The 20,961-nt window shown below is 49.0% G+C and overlaps 1 protein-coding gene and 1 long non-coding RNA gene across 2 annotated transcripts; one reads left to right on the top strand and one right to left on the bottom strand.

Annotated features, from left to right (window-relative positions):
* The first annotated feature begins 1,662 nt into the window (after nucleotides 1–1,662).
* Nucleotides 1,663–10,901, top strand: LOC144103699 (neprilysin-1-like). The gene is made up of 4 exons (XM_077636355.1): nucleotides 1,663–1,761; nucleotides 3,029–3,182; nucleotides 6,375–6,392; nucleotides 8,594–10,901. Exons 1-4 carry the CDS (start codon nucleotides 1,663–1,665, stop codon nucleotides 10,705–10,707), a joined length of 2,385 nt encoding a protein of 794 aa, XP_077492481.1. The 3' UTR covers nucleotides 10,708–10,901.
* Nucleotides 10,902–11,824: 923 nt separating this feature from the next.
* On the bottom strand, nucleotides 11,825–20,245 carry LOC144105564 (uncharacterized). The gene is made up of 5 exons (XR_013308827.1): nucleotides 20,202–20,245; nucleotides 17,914–18,012; nucleotides 16,433–16,480; nucleotides 12,643–12,684; nucleotides 11,825–11,893 (listed from the first exon to the last, which is right to left on the bottom strand). It is a non-coding gene; the product is annotated as an uncharacterized LOC144105564 (long non-coding RNA).
* Between the last annotated feature and the right edge of the window lie 716 nt (nucleotides 20,246–20,961).

Raw genomic sequence — 20,961 nt, 5'->3', positions numbered from 1 at the left:
CTTCTCGTCGTCCTTGCCCGGCGTCATGTTCCGGGGAAGGGGCTTGGTCTAAAATTGGTCGTCTTCCAGTCCTCCGGAAGGGCCGTCTTGATGGAGCTCACTCTACGCTTGCAGGATACGGGGTAGTTGGTCGTTCTGGTGTAGTCGTCGCTCTAGCGTGACAGACCGGTGCCTCAGCTACGGCATCTGCATGTCAACCAGCCCACCGGCCATCGATCGGCGTCGTTACTGGCATCACTTTTACGCAGTAGTAATAATAATATTTGTTTTTTGGGGGGGGGAAAGAAAATGGCGCAGTATCTGTCTCATATATCGTTGGACACCTGAACCGCGCCGTCAAGGAAGGGTAAGGGAGGGAGTGAAAGAAGAAAGGAAGAAATAGGTGCCGTAATGGAGGGCTCCGTAATAATTTCGACCACCTGGGGATCTTTAACGTGCACGGACATCGCACAGCACACGGGTGCCTTAGCGTTTTTCCTCCATAAAAACGCAGCCGCTGCGGTCGGGTTCGCTTTTGCGCAGTAAAAGACGCGAGTTAATGATGTACTAGTCGAGGTAAAGAAGAAATCGGCTTGGGCAGGCCATGCAATGCGAAGGGAAGGTAACCGCTGGTCCTTAAGGGTATAGCACAGTGGATTCCAAGAGAAGGCAAGCGCAGCAGGATGTAGCTGAAAGTTAGGTGGGCGGATGAGATTAAGAAGTCTGCGGGAATACGGTGGCCGCAGCTGGCAAAGGACTCCGTTCATGACACGGTTAATTGGAGAGACGTACGAGAGGCCTTAATTTGGCCTGCAGTAGGCGTAGTCAGGCTGATGATATTCACCAGGCACTCGTATATGAGGGACCACCACTACTTCAATCGTCCACGAAGAGACGAGACATCGCTGCCTGCATTTCAGACCACGCTGCATGCAGCTTGTATGCTCGTGTTACGTCTCGCGAGCATTTCACTATGGCGGTGGCTGTAGCGGAAACTTTCCACACGCTCTGGTGCGCAGCTAGCTCCTCGCCTCCGTGTCTGACGTACATACCTCGCTCTCATTGGTTGACTGGGCTGTGACGTCGTGATCTCTGCCGACCAATCCTGAATTATTGTGACAACGCGCCCTGCTTTTCCTCCGAACATCAGCTCTAACGCTGTCGCGTTAAAAGCCTCGGAGCCAGACCGTGCGTGCACTCTATAGGGCCCGCGCTCTCTCGCGTTATAGTTTCGTTTTCGCGCGTACAGGTGTGTGTGGGGGGGGGGGGGGGGCATCACCGCAATGATAGAAATGCAACAGCAGTTAGCACTAGCAATAAAATTTACGCCGCGCGTAAGCACGTGGAGCATCATTTGGGAACTTCGTGAAGGTTTCTGAAACAAGCTGTCGGGCGCTTTTGAGAAAGCGCGCTTCAAACACCGTTGGATATGACCGCCACTGTGGTAAACGAATTAGACCATAAGCAAAGTATTCATGTTGAATTTTAACTGCCAAAGCTGAAGGCTCAGATCACGCAAGCGTTGTTAATGTGCTGAGAAGAAAAAACTGCCGAAATCATTCTGAATATTGTTCAAATGCGGCATCATTTATGAGCTCATGGCAGGGCTGAGTACTGCAGAACCGATACGTGAGCGCTAAGCGCGCTACGTCTCGCCGAGTCCAGACTCTGCGAATACTGGGCATGTGGCTACAGTCTAACCACAGAGTAGACCACACGCTCATACTACTATCCGCAGCCACGGCCGAGTTTCGCGTCTTTGACAGCTGCGTGCGCTGTGCCGTGCGTTGTACGCGTACAGTCGTCCATAGACCTGTCTAGAGCGCTCGCGAACTTCGTGCCGTTTGCACTCCGCAGCGCGCAGGGCGACATCTAGCGGCAGCGCCTGGTTCGAGATTGCGCATGTCTGATGCTCAGACGACACTCAAAGATGTGCAATCTCGAACCAGGCGCTGCCGCTATACGTCGCTCTGCGCGCTGCGGAGCGCTCTTCGCGGAGTCACTCTTCCTGAGGCCCTAAGGTTTGAGATAACAATGGTCATGTAAATAAATCTGCGGTGGAAATTAGCAAAAAGCGATTCGAAGATTGGTGGCTCAAAAGCAGAGAGGTGACATAAGGTTAGAAGTGTAGGAAGACGTAATTAAAGAAATTGGCGAGTTTTAATAACTTACAACATAATTAAACACAAAGGAAAAAATCTGAGCTTGGTGGCAACTGCTATCACCCCGTTTCTAAGGAGACGCTCCTACCCTCCATTCATCCGTCCGTCCGTCCATCCATCGAGCGCAGACGGCACGTAGTTCGAGCGCTCTACACAGGTCTGTGGGCGACTGTACAGTGGGAACCACACATGTGCATACGCGTTTGTGCCAGGTTATGAGGGTGTGCAGAGCATTTCTCTGCAACCGTGTGCGGTGTGCATGTTAGGAGAACTGGGGTGTGTGAAAGACTAGTGGCGCGTAAAAGACGTGCTGCATGTGCTACACGTGGTCTACGCTAGATGAGTAACCACCTAGTGTGTACGTGGTCTACCCGACCACTCCAAGCAATTCATTGTATTATGCCATCATCACCCTCCATTCGCACCCTCTCCTTTTACTTTCGCTTTCTTAGTGTGGAGTAGCAGGCCAGGGCCCTCTTACCGCCGGCCGACCTCTCCACCTTTCATTTCATTAGATTACTTTCTCTAGCATTATAACGTCCTAAAACTGAAGCATCTGATCTGAGTGCAAGAAGTTTGAAGCAGGAGAAATGATAGGGGGCGACCACCTCCGTTCCGGAGTCCCTGGGTTCTTTATTTTTGATGCCTGTAAGAGATACTTTTACAAATGAAATGATCTAAATTCGTCTTTTAAGGTTATTTTGCGAAGTTCGTGTGTGTGCTACAAAATAGATGGCCCTGCTTTAAAAATAAAATTTTTCATGCTACAAGACGCTCTCGGCCATTCCCACTACTGACTTGACTGCTGATGATGATCACGAACGCTTCAAGTCCGAACGTGCCTTGCACGCGCTTCGCGAGAAGCCCCGGGCAGAAGAAGAAAATAGGCTGTGGCAGGCATGGCTTCCCCAGGAACGGAACCCTTCTCGATGTCCTGCGAGTCGCCGAGGCCCGGCGATTCTTCGCTTAGTGAGGTCGCCAGGGTCCTGGCTTCCGAGGAGCCGCGTAGAGTGAGGGAAGCCAGCTCCTTGGTCACCAATGGTGAGTTTGCTTTGCTTCGCGAGTCCGCATGGCGGTCGTGGGGTGAAGCTCGGCCGGTAAAAGAGAGCCAGGGTGAAAATTTGCACTTTTACCGCCGCCGCGAAAGCTATGAGGGCTTGTAAAGCCACCGTTGGCACCCGCGATGTCACGTTCAAGCCAACTGCGTCCGCTCCTTGCATAGCTTAAGCTTCACTAAACACCCGCAGACCCACATCTCGCCTGGTACGTGTCGAGGCCAGTTTAGGCCTAGTGTACTGGTTGTGAGGAGAGACAAGGAGACTACCCACTTCACGAGTGACGGTCAAGTGTCTTTACTTGCACCCTAGGGCAATCACATCCATGATACGCATAGAGGGCGCTGCCCTTCAGGCCTGAGGAAGAAGGTCCGTTAGCGACATCTACAGTATGGAACCGCACTTGCCTGTGCTGGTAAATGGGCGTCCCAGGTTGAGGACAAACGGGTAGGGTTGGTGGTTTTAAGTGTGCTGAAGATGCATGTTGTGGTAATTTATTAACAGTGCGGTCGTCTGCTTGCTTTTGTTTTATCATCTCTCTGCTTAAGAGAAGGTAGGCGCATCATCTGCTCTGTCCAGTAAAAAAAAATGCAAATTCCCAATTGGAGAAGGAAGGACGCAACACAGCGTTGTGTCCCGTCTGTCGCGCTGCAACCAAGGGACACCAGCCAACTCGCCCAACAAGTTGTTTTGGCGTCCTCATTGGAACCAATTGGATCTCTCAATTATTTCCAGTTGTGTCTTTAACCCACCAGTTGCACTCGACAATTTGGATATAACTGAATCCGACTGGATCAAATCGTTTCGACCCATGAGGTTCCAAGCTGTCATTACATCCAGCAAATTTTCACAAAATCTACAGTATGGTCCACTGTTAAAGGGAACATGCGATCGCGCGGCCTCCGCGCTTCGCGGAGCGCTGCCGCTGAGAACTTGTGGGATTTGTCGGCACATAGTGCATGCTCAGTAAGCATGACGGTTGGTCTCCGCGCATGCGCCTGATGCCGCACATTCTCACCTCATCTAGGCAGCAGGGCTTCGTGAAGCGCGGAGGCCACGCGATCGCATATTCCCTTTAACAGTGTACCGTACTGTACATCCCGATTGCAAAATACACAATGTGAGGAATATTTGTGCAGCTTAACCTACATTATTAAGGTGCAAAAGGTAAAGTGATCATTTGCGCCAACATTTTTACGAGGCCGGGAATTGAAACTATGAAGAATTACACGTTTTTCAGGAACACAAGCACATGTCACACACAAAAGAAACACAATAGGCAGGCACATCAACAGGACGCATTTCTGCTGCCACTTAATATTTATGAGACCAGTGATGCCTGCCCCCTGAGGCAGTTATTTAATTTTGATGGCGCAAATTATGAATGCCATTTAGTTTGTTCAGTAGTTCTAATGGGCCCTCGCAGGGGCGTCTGCAACATGAAGATGTTGAGTTGCGACACCGCGGGTTCCCGAGCATCCGCAGGGACATCCCCGCAAGGGGATGATGGTGAACTGTGCATCACCACGGACCCGAGCACCCGCGCCTCGCCGTGCGTGGCATCGCCGTGTCCGGGGAAAAGGGGATCCTGGTGGTTGAGCCGATGCCGAGCGTTTGGACCTTTAAAGCCCCTCGGCGGAGGCAACACACCACTTTGGCCCCAGCTTCCTGTAGACGGCACCTCCGGCCTGACCAGACCGGGGGAAATCGGCAGTCGCCCCCTTTTCCTATTCTCCCATCTATCTTTCATTTTCCTATCTTTTTTCTCACTACGGTCCTGCCACCTCCTCGTTTCTCGGTTTTTCATTTTTCATGGGTGGCTAGGGTTAATCTTAATTTGCGGTGAGCCACCTCGAGTTATGCCATATTTGGTTATAGTTGCAGATGATTTGTGGCGTATGCAGCTGGTGTGGGCAGGACTTGCAAGAACTAAACATCAGTGCTTGGCTTGATGGCCTTAGCTGCCAATGTGCCATTAAACCTCACATAAGTTCTAACGGGGGCGGAAATGCAGATGTTTAAATAGATGCATCGGGTGCAGTTGGGCAAACCAATTGGATGCAAGTGGTAACACCTATTGGGATAATCATTTAGCAAAGACTGATCCAACTGGGCTTCCAAATAGAATATGTGTTCTACAAATTGTACTACCACCGAGTCCAGCTTGTAATCTATTTGGACTGTCTGAATAGAGCAGCAGTTCCATTTAGAACTAGTTGGAAACTTAGTTTGTCTAACTGGAAGGCCATTTACTATCCGATTGGAACACCGTTCCAACTGGAACCAATTGTACACCATTCGGGTCCCATTGGAACCAGTTGGGAACTCGATTGGTTCCATTTTTTTTTTGACTGGGTAAGAGTTTGGTCACCGACAAGTCTTGCTCTCGAATTTAATAGAAACTTGCAGTACTCGGTCGTCACCCTGTGGTGCCATTAAGAGCTTCCCTTACCGCAGTAGTTCAAGACTCGTGAAGAGCTAAGCCTCACTGAAGCATTAAAAACAAATTCTTTGGTCTTCCAGTCGACTGTAAATGGGATAGAATTCTTGATGTTGCTGAAATATTTCGGGGCTAATAAATTACTGCGTGTTACAGCGATGCTCCCCAGTAATTTTCGTAACTAGTTTTCAGAGGTATGGCTTTGCGTCATATTAGTACCATTGCTGGCGGACGCCGACAGCAGGTGAACTCTGTTCACTATAAAACTTGCTAGGCGAGTTGGTGACGTTTTTTTTCATACCTGTTTACTATAGTAAGCTGGTTAACTAAGCCGCGATAGTTAACTTTTGTAGGGAAAACGCGATCCCGGTGAGGCATGAAGCCACATCCACGTCATTCGGCGGCGAATCTGTCACGTGACCTCTGTCCGACACGGACTGCTGACGACACGGGACTTGCGAGCCGCAGTGAAGTTGGCTTACGGTCCTGGCTGCATGCGCTCAGCGGCCGAATCGTGTTCCGAAATTCGAAAGGTTGATGGGACTGTTACAACTGACGGTCAAATGTGAGCTTCAAAGTTTTCGGGAGGCAGTGATTAAAGAAATGCCTTCACACTTAACTACAGAGGGCGCTTGCTAGCCTTGCACCATGTAACCGCGAATCGCTATGCGTATCCTCTAGCGATGTTCCTTAGGATAACAGCCATCTTATTTATACTCCTTATACATTTTATTCCAGCTCTACGCAGTTTTCAAGGTAAGAAAAAAAGCCGAGTTGTGTTCGGCAATAATACCCCTACTATCTATTTTGCCTCGTTTTCCTGTAAGCGCTTCTTGTTATGAGGTTTAGATTGTGATGATGCTGGCTATTAGCGCACAAATCAACAAATTTTGAAACTGAAGGAAGCGGATCATAGTTGAGTGAGGAATGGACACTCCACGAACCGCGGGCGTTTGAAGCTACACAGGTATCCAGTTTGGGACGAAGAAGCGCTTGTACTCCGTTATAATCGTTTATTCTGCTACGCTAGTATACAGGGTCTTTCACCTTTCTACTGTAAAATAGTTGACTGAGGAATGGATGCTCCACGAGCTGCGGACGTTTGAAGGTACACAGGTATCCAGTTTGGGACGAAGAAGCGCTTGCACTCCTTCGTTATAACCGTTTATTCTGCTACGCTAGTATGCAGGGTCGCAGAAGTACTTGCTGTTGGGCTAGTTGGTTCATCATAAAGTTGAATGGCGCTCTTTCTGTCTCTGTGTCTTCCTGTGTTCGTTCCCTTGCGCCATTCAACTTTATACAGGGTCTTTCACCTTTGCACTGTAAAATAATCTTGAGTTAGATGACCGCTTTTTTCGGCAAAGCATTGTCAGTGGTGTAGTGCATCAGAATACAAATAAGACGTGCTAACTATATCAGGCCGGTTAACTAATACTGTAGTTAACTTTTAATCATTACTCTTATGCTCGTCATTTATTGAGAAGCTCGTAACCCACTCTAAGTATTACCCACGTCAGTTTTCGGATCTGCGAAAGGGCTATTCTCGTCGTCACTGCAGCGGAGGCAATTTTGGGGCCGCATATAGCCGAATCCGCGCGACCAGAGAGAGCACTAGCCACGCCTACGAGTGCGCGTAACACAGCGGCGCTCCTGTCACGTGCTCTCTGCCCGCTCGCTCCTCCCAGTCGGGCACTGCGAAAGGAGCACGTGACACCTGCGCCGCTGTGTAATGCGCGCTCGTAGGCGTGGCTAGTGCTCTCTCTGGTCGCCATTCGCTCGTGGGCGGCCCCTGAATTCCCAGCGCTGCAGCGGCGACGGAAATGGGATTTTCGAAAATATAAAAACTGGCGTGGTTATTACTTACGGGAGACTACAAGCCTCTCCATAAATAAGGAGCCTAACAGTAATAGCTAAAACTAGTCACTATTAATAAGCCAGCCTTCTATAACCCGTCTTATCTGTATTCTGATGCACTACACCGCTGACAATGCTGTGCCGAAAAGAGCGCTCTTTTAACTCAAAAAGGTCATTTTTAAAAATTGTTGAGATCACCCTGCTGTAGACAGACTTCGCGTCAAAAACAACGTTCCATAGAGCAGCACATCTGTCGGAGGCTAATACTGACACCAGAACGACAAGAAAATTTCCTGTTTTGGTCTCGCTGTATGAAGACCCAACAACTGTGCATACGTTTTTTGGAGTGAAAACGGAATGAAAACAAAATAGTGTTTTTTTTTTTCAGTTCTAGGAAAGCGTTGGTTTATTCAATCGAGGCGCGAAGTGCATTGACTCATTTGCTATTACTGACACCCTATCTGTAAAAGTGGATAAAAACAACGTGAGTACGGAGTACTCAAAATCAGAATAGAGTCCGGCCTTAATAATAATAATAATAATTGGTTTTTGGTGGAAAGGAAATGGCGCAGTATCTGTCTCATATATCGTTGGACACCTGAACCGCGCCGTAAGGGAAGGGATAAAGGAGGGAGTGAAAGAAGAGAGGAACAAATAGGTCCGTAGTGGAGGGCTCCGGAATAATTTCGACCACCTGGGGATCTTTAACGTGCACTGACATCGCACAGCACACGGGCGCCTTAGCGTTTTGCCTCCATAAAAACGCAGCCGCCGCGGTCGGGTTCGAACCCGGGAACTCCGGATCACTAGTCGAGCGCCCTAACCACTGAGCCACCGCGGCGGGTCCCGGCCTTGTACGAAATGGTGTTCAAGGTTTCGAAACTGTATTGGGGACAATGTTAACTGAGTGGACTGTGAAGGCTATACAAAGCTAAAATGACTAATATAGAGCAGCCCTTCAGATGACAATGACCGCCGACGTTTGCTGCCATAAATATTCGTGGAGAACAAAAACGTAAATTGGGGGACGTGTACAGCTAAAGCGTTTCGCGGAACATTCATAACCGCCCAAGATATCCACAAATGTCGGTCGCTTCGCGCAGATTCGAGCAGCTCCTCCAAAGGCACCACCGCCCCGACAGCCGTCACCGACAGCGAGCGCCACACGTCGGCGTCCACCGTCAGCTTCTTCGGGACCGTCTGCGCGCTCCTGTTCTTCGTGCTGCTGGCCGCCTACCTGACGAACGCGCGACGTTTCGGAGCTTCCGACCAGGTCATCGCGTGCCGCACGACGCCGTGCAAGCTGGCCTCGGGCTACCTGTCTACCCTCGTAGACCGCAACGTCGAGCCGTGCGACGACTTCTACCAGCACGTCTGCGGCAAGTGGACCAAGGACAGGGATGGCCTGAGCTTCCTGGGCGATACCTTCCAACGGTACCTGGCCGAACTGCGCCGCCGCCTGGCAACTGCGCAGCTTTCGTCCGTCAGCCCAAAGCTGCGCTTTGTCCTTGGTGTGGGCAAGCGGTTCGTCCAGGAATGCTTCCGCTACATGGAGGAACCGGAGCCCGAAGTCAAGCAGGAAGTAGGTTCGTTGCTGGAGGTCCTAGACGTTATGGCCATACTCAACTCCGAGTCGTCGTTCGACGCGCTGCTGCAGGCGCTGACGCTCTCCTTCACCACGGGCCTCAGCTCCGTCGTCAGCATCCGTCGTAGGCAGACAGAAGGTCGCGTCTACCTCCACATCTTCAACTCGAGGCCATTCCGGGAGGAACTCATGTCAGTAGCAACGGACCGCGCTATTGAGACCTACCTGGAGAAAGTCATCCGAGTTGTGTCCGGCGACAGAGTTCGTGGTGAGGCCGTAGTAAGTTCGTTGCTGTTCCTGGACAACGCCGTGGCTCAGAGGACACACGCGTCTTGGTCTGACGTGGACGTGTGGATGCACGTGGCGGACCTCATCGGGGACCCCGCGTTTCCCGTCGGGCTCTGGGACGTCGCCTTCGGCTCGTTCAAGGCCAACGAACCGGTCCAGGGTCACGACAACGCCGTGCTCTTCACGGGCCTCAACGCGACGCGGCTGGTCACCCGTAAGCTCGAGGACGCTCCGGTCAACGTGACGTCCTGGTACCTGGTCGCCGTCATCTTGTCGCAGGCGCTGCGCTTCGACTTCATCAAGCGCTTTGGCGAAAACTATCCCTACAGGTCCGAACACCTCTGCTTAGACGCGACGATCAGAGCTTTGGAGCCCGACTGGCCTCTGGTCCTGCTTCAGCTGGCTTTCAACGGCGTCGACTTTGCCGGTGCCGAGGCGCTATTCGACAGCGTGCGCCGCGCTGCCATGGTGACACCAGAGTGGCTGGACAACGCTACGGCCAAGATGACTCGCGAGAGGCTCCGCCAGGCCACGCTTACCTCTTTCGCGACGAGTTTCGACAATTCGACGGCAACCGAGGTCAGCTTCGCCTACGCCTCTGGCGCGGCGACGCTCAACCGCAGCTTCTTGGCGTCCTACGTGGTTCTGCACCAACTCGGCCAAGAGGCGAGCATTCGGAACCCTCCGGACGGCTTCAAGGGTGTCCTGTCCTCCGTGGAACTGCGGGGCCGCGTCCTCTACAAGGACTTATACAACACGGTGTTCCTTCCGCTAGTCTACCTCAGGCACCCGATCTTCTACAACTCTTCCGTGGCCTCTTATTACAACTACGGTACCTTGGGCGCCATCCTGTCCAAGGAACTGGCCGAAGCGGTGTCTCCCTTCTCGCCCAGAGGGGACAGCGAGGACTCTGGAGAAGATAGCGGCCGTCCCAGTTGGTGGTCCGAAGCAGCGAGGCGCGAGTTCTCGTACAGAATCAGTTGCTACCGGGCCTTCGATGACCACTTCCACAAGGGACGGCTCCAGGATGTCGACAGAATGTCCGTGGCGTTCCAGCGGAACCTGTTCGCTTGGCTTCGCGCGGCCAAGGTCAGCTACGAGGCCATGAAGGCCGACTTCGGGGCGAACCTTGCAGTGCGGGACCGTCCAGCTCTGTGGAAATCGGCCCAGAAGGTTTTCTTCAGGCGCTTCTGCCTCGTGGCTTGCGGCCTGGACAGGACGGAGCCTCTGAGCGCCAAGGAGCGCTGCCTTTGGCCCCTGCTTAACATGGCCGAGTTCGTTGAGAGCTTCGGCTGCCCTAACAATTCCTTCATGGCTTCGCGGCAGAACTGCCATTTCTTTTAGGCTTCCTATACAACTTGTATCGTAGTTGATGCGAAATGGGAGTAGTTTAGTTTCAAGAGTATGCTCGCTCACATCTTTTTTCGACGCGGCTGCCGAGTGCATTTCCGGAATACATTTGTTCATTTGGCGAGCACTGAAAGTTTACTTTTCAGTCGAGTCGTTAGCACGATCTATTACCACTTCATTGCCAACTACCGAGCGTCATACTACCTTGGCACTCTGCTTCCAGCGAGCATTTTTAGGGGCACCTAGTTAAATGTGAAGGTAACTCAGATCACTTATGTAAGCTACAATAAACGGTGACCTGTGACACTGGTGGGTTGAAGTGCAACTGGCAACTTGGAGCATGTCCGCACTCTATACTACACTGTTAGTGAAATTGTGAACGTTCGCAGACTTTGTTGGTCCAATAGATGAGTGGAGCAGAGGGAGTGCGAGAGTGAGAAAGGTTATTCTTGCTCGTCGTCATGGTCCATATGCTGTTATTGCGAGCAAAGCAAACGCGTTACTGATTGATCCCGACTTTACGAATTTCACGATTTTGCTAACTGATGTCGATACTTAGAAAGCTGGTTTAGAATATTCGCTTTTTCGATTTCATGACCAAAGGCTATGGACTACCAAACCCATGTGTTGGAACCTTTCTCACAAAAAATAGGCGGAGAATCATGTAAAAAAAAACACCTCATGCGCATTTCTTCCAAGAATCTAAACTACGAGATCAGTCTGGCCATTTTTGCGCTGGTATCGGTGCAATGCAGTGGTATTGATCTGCTGCTCGCACACCGGAACCCCGTACTCGCGGAGGGCTACCGTACAGTTCCGAGTAGTCTTGCACACTGCTTTCATTCGAGTGCAGCAAGGTAAAGGTTTAAGGCAGCGTCACTGCTGATAAGCTGCGGCCGATTTTCAGGGAATCGACGCCACGCTGCGGTAGCGCCGCGAACTAGTCTTAGAACGATCGGTGCCGGTTCTGTACTGAGGCGTTTTCTATAGGCTTGCGAAACCCTTAGGCACGGAATACTTGGACGAACAGTACATGTTGTTCCTCGTTCTTTAATTCTCTGTGCGCGGCAGCATTCTCTGCTATATATACTTAGCGGAACAAAACCAGACATTCTTTTTCGCATTCGCTTTATTGCTACGAAATCACTTATTACCCTTTAATCGCCTGCACGACGCAGTTCTGAAAGGAAACGGAGAAAATGGAAGAAATTGTCACATCATGCCCGAAGGAAGGCCCGCTTAGGTTGCGGGTAGATAACAAATGCGCAGTGTTTCTTTTATGTTTTTTATTTCAACACTGCGCCGTGGAAATCTGAAGGGCTACATCCATTTAAGGAACATGTTGATGAAGGTGTTCTAGGCCTAATCGACAAGGGCGAGAGGCAGGGACAATCACAAAGCTAACCACGTATTCTCCCCTGCCCCTATTTTCTGAACCGCCTCCGAATTTCTCCTGCATGTCTCCTCCCTCCGCCAATTGCCCCGAACCCTATACTGATCTGGACCGTTCCCTTTACTCCTGACCCGTTGCCATCAGTTCCCCTTATCCATAACCTTCTCCCCCAATTTGGCGAGATTGGTTAGCCTCGGACCATGTGACAGGCCAGTTGGCTTTGTCATCATCAATACAGAAACGATCGAGCACACACAATAGAAAGAAGACACAACGTACGCGCGTCCTAATACCATGAAAGAAAGCTATTTCTTTATGCAAAAGATAAACTGACGTCACACTGATGAATTCCACTCGTTATTTTACATAATAGTCATCGTGTCAGGGTCCCTGCTTTTAGATTCGAATGTGCATTTGCCGAACTCCTTCGTCAATTTGTGCGACCAACTGGCTCAAGAATCAGCTCTGCGGGTTTTTCACTGCTAGCGTTCTCCGTGTTATATAGTTTAGGGCATCTGTGCACGAACCTGACCTACCTTGAAGCTTTCGGTCTTCCCCTTCGCATTTGAATGCGCCCCCTGGAAATAAGTGGGGTAATTAATTATGTGCAAATTATGCAGGCCAATGATTGGACGGAGGAGCTCCGTCTGACGTGATGAAAACGTTACTATCAAATAACGCTGAATGTTATGCGAAAGAGAAGCGCGGTTCAGAGAACCTATACATGCAAAAAACTTGGAGACACTTAGGCTCCGCCTTGTGGGTATGACGTGATAGCGTTAATGGTCCCTTTGGTGGCCCACCTACGGCCTAGGTCACATGACCTTGTGATGTCATCACAACCTGCCCACCGGATTATGAGCAGACTGCCCACCGTGGCAGGTGGCAGTCGCGAGAGGTTGCTAAGGAAGAGCAACCTTGGTCTCACAAGCTCCACCGATGGCAGCACCTGCATTGCACGGCAGTTACATATGGCTTAACCACTGTACCACAGCGCCATGAATGGTATGAGGACTTTCGGGGATTAATGAGTGAAAATAAAGAATGACTTATTCCGCATATATTTATGGGCATGCAGCTAGGCAGAACCTATGCCACAGAGGAGGATTACTTCCGCAATAGGGATCTCTAATGTTATCGCATTGTACTCTTAAGGGTAGGTTAAGCGTGATGTGCTGGTGAAGGAAAGAACAGCATCCGTGTCTGCGCAATGATACGCAAAGATAACCGCGGGCTGTTGAAAGAATCCGTTAACGCTGTCACGTCATACCTTTAAGGCGGAGCTTTAGTGTTGCCTCAACTTTTTCAGACGTTTTCGGTCGGCGTAGCTCGCAAGCATAAGGTAGAGAAGGCCACCTTTCATTTGCTGCGGTATTTCTGTTACCACAATTGACGTCACATCCTCCCACTAGAAGTCTGTATAGCCAAATATATACCGCTCTTTCGTTCCTCCTTGTTCTGGTAACAAACACTGATCACGCATGCGGATAACGGCCCTGTGTCTGGCGTGCAATGTAAGGTCACTTTAAATTACTGCACGATAATAAACACTGATCACATCTGCACACCCGGCTGCTTCCTGCAGCTCTATACACGGCTGCCGAGAAGTCTCTTAAACTCTAAAAATTATCCAAAAAAAAAAACACACACTATAGGGTGTTCTCTTTTTACGAAATCCCCTTTCTGAGAAAAATATCACCGTAGTCTGACAGCCGTTGTCTTCCTCGATAATTATGGTGCCTTCGATAGAGTACGGCTCGAAACATCATCAGGTACTCTCGAGGAGTATGGCATTTCTGGCCGCCTACATCAATGTACAGCAAGGTAAAAAAACGACGGTCATTAGTGATACGTTTCGTATGAGCTGGTCATACAGCATTCGAAGATACGTATGCTTTATGTACGTTTTTTGCGCATAATTCCCATTTGTGTGTGTTAGTGTGTGTGTGTGTGTTGTGTGTCTGTGCGTGTGTGTGTGTGCGTGTTGTGTGTTGCGTATGTGTGTTTGCGTGTGTGCGCACGCGCCGCGCGCGTGTGTGTGTGCGTGTGTCTGTGTGTGTGTGCGTGCGTGTGCGTGTGTATGTGTGTGTGTGTGCGTGTGTGTGTGTGCGTGCGTGTGCGTGTGTGTGTCTGTGTGTGCGCGTGTGTGTGTGTATGTGCGTGTGTGTGTGTGTGTGTGTGTGCGTGTGTGTGTGTGCGTGTGTGCGTGTGCGTGCGTGCGTGTGCGTGTGTGTGCGTGCGTGTGCGTGTGTGTGTGTGCGTGCGTGTGTGTGCGTGTGTATGTGCGTGTGTGTGCGTGCGTGTGCGTGTGCGTGTGTGCGCGTGTGTGTGTGTGCGTGTGTGTGCGTGCGTGTGTGCGTGTCTCTGTGTGTGTGTATGTGTGTGCGCGCGCGCGCGCGCGTGTGTGTGTGTGTGTGTGTGTGTGTGTGTGTGTGTGTGTGTGTGTGTGTGTGTGTGTGTGTGTGTGTGTGTGTGTGTGTGTGTGTGTGTGTGTGTGTGTGTGTGTGTGTGTGTGTGTGGTTTCCACCAGATTGCTGCGTGATGTGCGGGATGACAAACGATTTCCGTTTGGTATCCTGAGCTTTCCGCGTGTCCGTACAGATTCCTCATGCGAGGAGCACATGCAGTTGTAGGAATTGTCATACGGAATGTGTCGCGGGAAAATCTTGAAGATGACACGACTGACCGCCTTCTTGTCGTGTGCCGTGTGCCGTGCCTCAAGTATCAAATGGACGCGCCCTGCGCTGTTTGACCTTGTTCTAATCGTCCTTTTCAAAGAATTTCCAAGCTCAATTTTATTTTTTTTTCTGTGCGCATTTAATTGGACTTCGAGTGTGGCGCTTCTTCAGGGCGAACAAAGGGCTGTTGTGTACAACATCCATTAAATCTGCATACTTGAACCGTGAAGGTCTCCAGCTTTTACTGAAAAAGCGTGTTATGTAGGCTTTCACACGCAAGATGATGACCTGGAAACTAGTTCATAACCAATAATTCTGGACAAAATCATTTTTGAACAGGAAACCTTTGATAAACGTGATTTTTTTCATATAATGTGAGATTTCACTACATTAATCAATATATCCGCAGTTCATCCGACAACTTTTTTCTATTAACTTTTTCTGTCGTCAAAAGCGTTTCCCATTGGTTTTCTATGGCAGTCTTAACTGTTCGACGCGATCGATGGAAACACTTTAAAAGAAAGGTTTTGCTACATATAAGAAGAATGGACCATTACCTTCAATATTTTTCTGCCAGTATCTTAAAATATTTCAATATTCAAAATTTTTGTCCGAGAATGTTGAACGTGTCACATGATGGCGAAATCATTCCGTTTGTTTTACACTACTCGTTACTAGATGTCGCCCTAGACCGTGGTTTGTTATGGAGGACAGCAGTGTTGACATGAGGACATATGCGATAGCGATGGCCCAAAAAGAAGCTCAGCAAACCACGCGACTCTACAAAACGGCGGGACGAGAAGTAAAAGGACCGCATTGGGACTGAGCTCGCTGTATATCGTACTTCTTCGTGATAGAGCAAAATCGTGACCTAGTTTTCCTTCGAACTTGTACAGAAGCCCTAGTTATAGAAAATACAATGTTTCTTATCAAATATTTGAATAATAATAATAATACTTGGTTTTTTGGGGAAAGGAAATGGCGCAGTATCTGTCTCATATATCGTTGGACACCTGAACCGCGCCGTAAGGGAAGGGATAAAGGAGGGAGTGAAAGAAGAAAGAGGTGCCGTAGTCGAGGGCTCCGGAATAATTTCGACGAGTGCACGTTAATTTCGAGTGCACGTTAAAGATCCCCAGGTGGTCGAAATTATTCCGGAGCCCTCCACTACGGCCCCTCTTCTTCCTTTATTCTTTCACTCCCTCCTATATCCCTTCCCTTACGGCGTGATTCCGGTGTCCAACGATATATGAGACAGATACTGCGCGAATTCAAATTCCTGCTGACAAGAACATGGACCAATCTCTTTTCCAGAATGCCGGCTTGTGGTCGGTTTGGGCGAACGCACTTAACCATACGGCAACCGAGTGTAGCTATGAAAAAGTGTTTCAAGAGAACACTATGAGACTTGCTTAGCTCATCAGCATAAAAGTGAGTTGTTCCAGGGTGGCTGTAGCGCACTGGAGTCTTTAGTGGTGGCGTTTAATATGTGCGCACTCGTCAACCGTGGCTCGTGTGCGATACACAAAACATGTGTGTGCTTTTTCTGGCATGTAAACAGTGGCTTTTACCGGACATATTTCAAAGCTTTTATCCTATAGGGGTACAAGGTACGTGCAAATAAAACATGCACACAGAGTGTGCTTACCGTCGCTTTGATGTAAGCTTCGCACCTGCATTTCACGAGGGTGTCGACCTGCACAAAGGAGAAAGAAGATCTCTGTCAGATCTTTTTGCGGATTCGGCTTCATGCATGCTGTATGCGTCGTGCCAAGGTGGATGACTGAAATAGTCACGCAGAGTGAAGAAAAGCGGATAAGAGAGCGATGGAGATCTGGATTGAGAGAGCATCTAAACAGAACCCCTCTGTTGATGCTGGAACTTTCTTCCTGGTTAAACTCAGTGTTGGCCTCAGACGATTTCTTTTAGGCCATTGCTGGCTTGTTGCTTCTGCAATTTGTTCGTATGCCTGCTGTTAGCCCATAGTTCACTCGTTTACAGTCAGAAGCCAACAGTCACCGAAACTACGAAGAATTGAGGCTGTTTTTTCCAGTATGTGGGGTTCATCAGTGACAGATTAATAGGTGATGATGATTATGGATTTTTATGGCGCAAAGGCATCTAAGGCCAAAGAGCGCCATGACACAAGGTATTTTTCTTTTTCTCAAGGTGGGGTCAAAGACCCGTTTTCCAAGCATTTCACCCTAAATTAGCCGAGCACCAGACCAGGGGAAAGCTTGTACCCATTGTATCACCGGTGGGTACCCGGCGGCACTGGGGATCGAACCCCGCACCTCGCGCATGCGAGGCGGATGCTCAACCACTTGGCCACCGCTGCGGTACGACAGATTAATAGGGTAATTATTTAAAGATAATTGAATAGAAATCAGAATAACGAAAGCGAAATTCGAAGGTCGTAGATTCGGATCTCGCCGGCGCATGTGTTTTTTTCTTCTGCTTTTTAATCAATTACCTTTCAAATAATTATCCTAATTATCTCCCATTGATGAACACATATTAAAAAAAACCATCCCTTATGCTCCTTTGTTCCGTTGACAGTTGGCTTCCGTCATATATGTCATAACGAGCTCCTCTTTTCCCCCTCACTTAATTGTCTATTATAGTCAGGTTATATGAACATATCCTCCCCTCCCGCTCCTGTGACAGCCTCTGGTGAATAGGAATAGGAGGAAATAAATAATAATGAACAAAAAATGCCAAACACGTTAAAGAGCAGCAGCCAGGCAGAAGACAGAAGGAAGGAGGGGAAGAGGAACTGGAAAAGAAAAAGGAACCACTGAAGGGGACGGGAAACTACGAAGGCGAAGACATGGAAATCCAGCGGCTTCCAGGTGGGCGCCAGACGAAAATGGACGCATACAAGCCCACGCATACCATTTAACGATGCAGTGGTTTGGCTGGAAATGTGTACCTACGGTGTCAAAAATCGACGGTGAAAAAGTTGCGGTGTGTACAGTGGGGATTTGACAGTCACGCTGCCACCAGCCGTGCACATATAGCTCATCATGCGAGTGGCCTGTTTATGAAAGACGCTATACAGTACTGAAGGTGACACCCGTGCTTCATTCCCTTTCGAAAGTCGCAGGGACAAGTGCCTTACTAACTTACCTGTTCCTGTTTGAAGCAGGGCAGGTTGATCTTCTTGAGATCCAGCTTCTCGTTCTCCAGGCAGCTGGTGACCGCCCTCATGAACGTCTCAGCATTGCCCTGTCGTATTGTCGCAGCAAAAAAAAAACACTGTTCAGTGTTATCACCGCCACAGTCCTCTGATAGCTTTATTGGTCCAGAAACTTCATCCATTTACTGGAAGACCAGCAGCAATAACAGTTTGGCCAACAGGAAGCGATTCTCTTCCCTTGATGTTTTACATTGAGGGAAGACCAGCTGCAATAACAGTTAGGCCAACAGGAAGCGATTCTCTTCCCTCGATGTTATACATTGAGGGAAGACCAACTGCAATAACAGGCGAACAGGAAGCATTCTCTTCCCTCGATGTTTTACATTGAGGGAAGACCAGCTGCAACAACAGTTAGGCCAACAGGAAGCGATTATCTTCCCTCGATGTTTTATATTGAGGGAAGACCAGCTGCAATAACAGTTAGGCCAACAGGAAGCGATTATCTTCCCTAGACGTTTTACATTAAGGGAAGACCAGCTGCAATAACAGTTAGGCCAACAGGAAGCGATTATCTTCCCTAGACGTTTTACATTAAGGGAAGACCAGCTGCAATAACAGTTAGGCCAACAGGAAGCGATTATCTTCCCTAGACGTTTTACATTAAGGGAAGACCAGCTGCAATAACAGTTAGGCCAACAGGAAGCGATTATCTTCCCTCGATGTTTTATATTGAGGGAAGACCAGCTGCAATAACAGTTAGGCCAACAGGAAGCGATTATCTTCCCTAGACGTTTTACATTAAGGGAAGACCAGCTGCAACAACAGTTAGGCCAACAGGAAGCGATTATCTTCCCTCGATGTTTTATATTGAGGGAAGACCAGCTGCAATAACAGTTAGGCCAACAGGAAGCGATTATCTTCCCTAGACGTTTTACATTAAGGGAAGACCAGCTGCAATAACAGTTAGGCCAACAGGAAGCGATTATCTTCCCTAGACGTTTTACATTAAGGGAAGACCAGCTGCAATAACAGTTAGGCCAACAGGAAGCGATTATCTTCCCTAGACGTTTTACATTAAGGGAAGACCAGCTGCAATAACAGTTAGGCCAACAGGAAGCGATTATCTTCCCTCGATGTTTTATATTGAGGGAAGACCAGCTGCAATAACAGTTAGGCCAACAGGAAGCGATTATCTTCCCTAGACGTTTTACATTAAGGGAAGACCAGCTGCAATAACAGTTAGGCCAACAGGAAGCGATTATCTTCCCTAGACGTTTTACATTAAGGGAAGACCAGCTGCAACAACAGTTAGGCCAACAGGAAGCGATTATCTTCCCTCGATGTTTTATATTGAGGGAAGACCAGCTGCAATAACAGTTAGGCCAACAGGAAGCGATTATCTTCCCTAGACGTTTTACATTAAGGGAAGACCAGCTGCAATAACAGTTAGGCCAACAGGAAGCGATTATCTTCCCTAGACGTTTTACATTAAGGGAAGACCAGCTGCAATAACAGTTAGGCCAACAGGAAGCGATTATCTTCCCTAGACGTTTTACATTAAGGGAAGACCAGCTGCAATAACAGTTAGGCCAACAGGAAGCGATTATCTTCCCTAGACGTTTTACATTAAGGGAAGACCAGCTGCAACAACAGTTAGGCCAACAGGAAGCGATTCTCTTCCCCCGGTATTTTACATTGAGGGAAGACGAGCTGCAAAAAATCAAAACTGCAAAAGGTCAGCTGACTGTCACGCCGTCTTCAGCGTTTAGACGAGCTGCTCAGCCCTGCTCAAACCAAGAGGGCAATGAAGAAAACAAAGTTGCAGGGCGCCATCCTTAGCTAGCGGCCTAGTTCACACGTTTAGCCACTGTCAACCTCCACGCATACCTTCGCGAAATGGCTAGGCGGAACAGGCCGGTTCCGAAGCTAACTTCTGCAACTGCTATGATCAAAGAGCTTAACCAAGAGAAAGTCCCACATGCTGGTGAAATAAAAGAAATAAGTTGTAGAGATTAACTTTCAAGTGTGTTTAGGAAGATAACTGGAGGACTGCTCGCTAGGAGCCCATGTACGGTGCCAGAAACCATTAAGGTAATTTTTGCGGCGTGCCTGCATAATGTGCCACACTAGGTGGTATGGAAGCTTCGCAACGCCATTTTTCAGCTTTCGAGACCCCCGAAGCGCACACGCACACTAGGATAATGCAAAGAAACAGCTAAGCGTTAACGTTTCTGGTGCTGAGGGAACAGGTGCCGTGCAGACAAGACGTCGTAGTTACCTTAGGCCGTAGAAACCTCCGATCGCACGACATTAGGGCTTCACCGACTGCGGAAGAAAGACAATGAAGATGACTAAAGCAATTCAATTCAACAATAACTCCTAGAAATAGTTCCTTCAAGCAATCTTTTCTTATTCGAAGTACCGTTGACTGGAATAGTATGGTTAATTAGATTGTAGCGCAATTTCAACCACACGTTACCGCCGCGAGCGATCTCAGATATGTCCAGATCCCCGTATGTCGTACATCTTCTGTCATATTCGGTAGATTCAGTTTCCTTAATTCTCGAAAACAATATCGTAGTAATTAATGAACAAAAATAAAAGTACGAACATATTTTTTGAGAACATGCGGTGACGGCATAAGCACTTGCCTACTTTTTGGACTGCCTGGGACAGACAGTGACAGATGTTGTAGTTGCACAAGATGTACAAATAATTGTGTTATACTTGTGTTATTGCAAACGCTATTGTGTTACGAAAATAACGGCTCGAGGGCGCCGATACGCCATGGAGTAAAGGAGTAAGAAGACGTAACCCTGGAAGCACAGTACATGGTCAATAGCCACTGGCGCAACTACCATCTGTCCTGATAGCTACTTTGAGCCCGCATATAAATCGCTGAAAACCAAACTCCACGTTCCCTATTGTAGGGCCGCGCGTTGAATCATCTACAGGTGACCATGGGCAAATGAGCACTCTTTCGCGAGTGCAAAGCTTAAGGGCTAGTGGCCTTAATGTGTCAGGGGCGCGATTGCAAT

Source organism: Amblyomma americanum, chromosome 9 (genome assembly GCF_052857255.1).
Source record: "Amblyomma americanum isolate KBUSLIRL-KWMA chromosome 9, ASM5285725v1, whole genome shotgun sequence".
Taxonomy (NCBI): Eukaryota; Metazoa; Arthropoda; class Arachnida; order Ixodida; family Ixodidae; genus Amblyomma; species Amblyomma americanum.
This window is presented reverse-complemented; position numbering and strand designations above follow the sequence as displayed.

Coding starts and splice junctions, on each gene's coding strand:
- LOC144103699 (XM_077636355.1), top strand. CDS start 1,663: ATGTGGCTACAGTCTAACCACAGAGTAGACCACACGCTCATACTACTA. Junction 1,762..3,028: donor ACAGCTGCGTGCGCTGTGCC/GTGCGTTGTACG, acceptor AGAAGAAAATAG/GCTGTGGCAGGCATGGCTTC.